Here is a 2795-nt window from a genome sequence, read left to right on the forward strand (position 1 = left end):
GGTGTAGCAGAGGGGAGGGGACACACCTTGGTGAATAGGTAGTCCACGTGGCCCAGGCGGCAGCCCTCTTCATTGATGGGGATGAAGTTTCCCGTCCTGCGACAGCACAGTGGGGGCCAGGGGAACATCACCTCCGGAGTGGCCACCCGGAAGGCTGATGTGAAGTTCACCCAGTCCATGGGGCCAGATGTGCCACAGCATTCTTGCTGGAGAGAAAGGTGGGAGTCAGGCAGGTGTAGGCAGAGAGGAAAGCCACTTGCCTGAGGTCACACAGGCAGGAGAGGCAGGGTTCACCTTAGACACAGCTGGGCCCAACTTCTCCATATTCTGGGCCTCAAAGTGGGGGAAAGTGTGTGTGTGTGTGAGCAAGGATCAGATAATACTTATCCCAGGACCAGGAGGCTTATGCAGGATTTGGACCAAACCCATGCATGATTTATTTTAAAATTCTTTTGTTGACACCTATGCTGACAAAATGACACAACAAGGCAGATTTCTGACTTTTCCAGGCCCTGATGAGTGTTTAATTTGTGGCCTGCAAATGATGAAAACAGGCATGGGCATCCTTTAAACATGGGTTCAAATCCTGGCCAGCTGTATGACTTGGGTCAAGGTGGGTCCTCAGTTTCTTCCTCTTCTGTTGCAATATCATGTTGGATTTAATTAAAAGTGTGGCTTCTGGAACCTGGTTGCCTGGGTTTGAATCCTTCTGGTTCTGTGACCTACCGGCTGTATGACCTCATGTAACCATTCAACCTCTTGCCTCAGTTTCCTCATAGCTAAAAACTGATCTCCTTCATGATATGATTGTGAGCATTACATAAGCTTTAAAAATGCTTTGAACAGTGCTGACGTTAGTGCCCAATAAATGGTTGCTATTATTATTATTGTTGTTATTATCATTGTTATTACTACTGAGGCAGTATACATAACGGTTAAGAGCAGGGGCTCTAGATGTAGACTGCCAGGTTTGAATCCCAGCTCTACCACTTACCAACTGTATGACCATGGGTGAGTGACTTTCCCTTTCTAGGCCTGTTTACTCATCCAGAAAATGGTGAAGACCAGCGCCCTGCCCTCACAGGGATCACATGAGTGGATGTCTTTGAAGCACTCTCTCTTACTCATCTACAAGTGGGCATAATGGGAGCTCCATCTTCCTCTGTGGACAGAGCTCCAGGCCCTTCCAGTACCTCCATCCACCCTTGCCCACCTCAATCATGATGCGGTCCCAGAGGCGGGTCAGTTCCTGGCCCTGGTCTGTGTCTGCACTGTAGAAGGTCAGCATCTGCTTGGTGATCAGGGACGGGTTGGACACCATCTGCAGAGGGCCAGGAAGAACAGGGTCCAGCAGGGCTGGGCGGGGAGAGAGGTTGACCGCCACCTCCCACCGAGAACTGTCACCACTCCCCCCCCAGGGCACGCCCCTCCCCTGGCCTCTGCCCAGCTCACATAGTCTCTGTGGGTGTAGGACGTGATACAGGAGGCGCATTCAAAGATGTAGATGATGAGCATCAGCACCAGATACTGGAGAGAGACGGAGGGAGGGGAGAGACAGCCCAGTCAGGGCAAAGTTTCACCCTTGAGGGACAGGTCCATGGATAGAAAAACAATTTTTAAAAAACATATATGGGCTGTCTGGTTAGCTTAATTGGTTAGAGTGTGGTGCTGATAACACCAAGGTCAAGGGTTTGGATCCCCTTACCAGCCAGCTGCTAACAACAACAACAAAACGTAGGACAGTGTGAATGTTAGCATCTATACAGGTATTCAGGCATTCACTGTACAAGTCTTCCAACTCAAGGCTTCCAACTTTTCTGTATGTTTGAAATATTTTATAATAAAATGTTAAAGGAAAATAAAATCAACCAAAAATATATAAAGTATTTTCCAAAGTGAACTATTGTCTTGGAATCAGTAAAATAAGTGTCTACTATAAAAAGAAAAAAAATAAAGACACTCTCAAGACAACCAGGGACATGTGAGCACAGATTAGGTACTGGAAGATATGAAAGAACTAGGGTGAATTTTGTGGGATGTGCCAACAGCGTGGAGGGGAAAAAAATAAAATAAAAAAAAGCTCAGTAGATAGTGGTCTAATGAAAATTCTTTTCCTGTCCTCACCCCTCACTCTCACCCTTAAAGCAACAAGAGGTTGGGTGTGGCTGTGCTGACTCCACGACGGAGAGATGGGATGATACCGCATAACATGCCTGACTGCTTTTAAAACAATGTCCTTATCACTCAGAGAAATGTGTACTCAAGTATTTTACAGGTAAATGACTTGATGTCTAGAATGTGCTTCAAAATACGCCAGGAAGAAAAACATGTGGGCCGGCAGAGGGTGGAGTGAGCAGACGAGACAGTGGTGTCCAGCCCAGGGTTGATATCGTTAAAACCAGGTGATAGGTATGCAGGGCTCAAATGCCATTCATTCCACTTTAGTCTACGTTTCACATTTCCCATAGAACATTTTAAAAAATTCTGTGCCTTATGACAAACTAATAGGAGAGACAGACACAGACACAATTGTATTTTTCACTAGTTGGGTAAACTCTTAGGGCTTTAAAGTCTTAAGCCTGAGAATTACATACAGGGTAAGAAAAAAAGAAAGAAAGAGAAAAAGGGAGGGAGGAAGTCAGAAAGGAAGCTTCCATGGCTCCATCTAACTCAGGATAAAACTAAAGTCCCACAAGACTCACCTGATTGGCCCATCTGAGGCCCCTCTGGCCTCAGAGCCTTTGTTCTTGCTATTGTCTCTACCTGGAATGTTCTTCTTCCAAATGTACACATGA

The 2795-nt window shown here is 46.3% G+C and overlaps 1 protein-coding gene across 1 annotated transcript in view; it reads right to left on the bottom strand.

Moving 5' to 3' along the window:
* The window catches only part of UPK1A (uroplakin 1A), a 7827-nt gene that overhangs the window by 1957 nt on the left and 3075 nt on the right, over positions 1 to 2795 (bottom strand). Inside the window, exons 3-5 of the mRNA XM_008575692.1 lie at positions 1453 to 1527; positions 1214 to 1321; positions 27 to 206 (exon numbers count right to left, since the gene is read on the bottom strand). Coding sequence (XP_008573914.1) covers positions 27 to 206; positions 1214 to 1321; positions 1453 to 1527 — 363 coding nt within the window. The remainder of the gene's footprint in view (positions 1 to 26; positions 207 to 1213; positions 1322 to 1452; positions 1528 to 2795) is intronic.

This window comes from Galeopterus variegatus, unplaced genomic scaffold, assembly GCF_000696425.1.
Source record: "Galeopterus variegatus unplaced genomic scaffold, G_variegatus-3.0.2 Scaffold1222, whole genome shotgun sequence".
Classification (NCBI taxonomy): domain Eukaryota; kingdom Metazoa; phylum Chordata; class Mammalia; order Dermoptera; family Cynocephalidae; genus Galeopterus; species Galeopterus variegatus.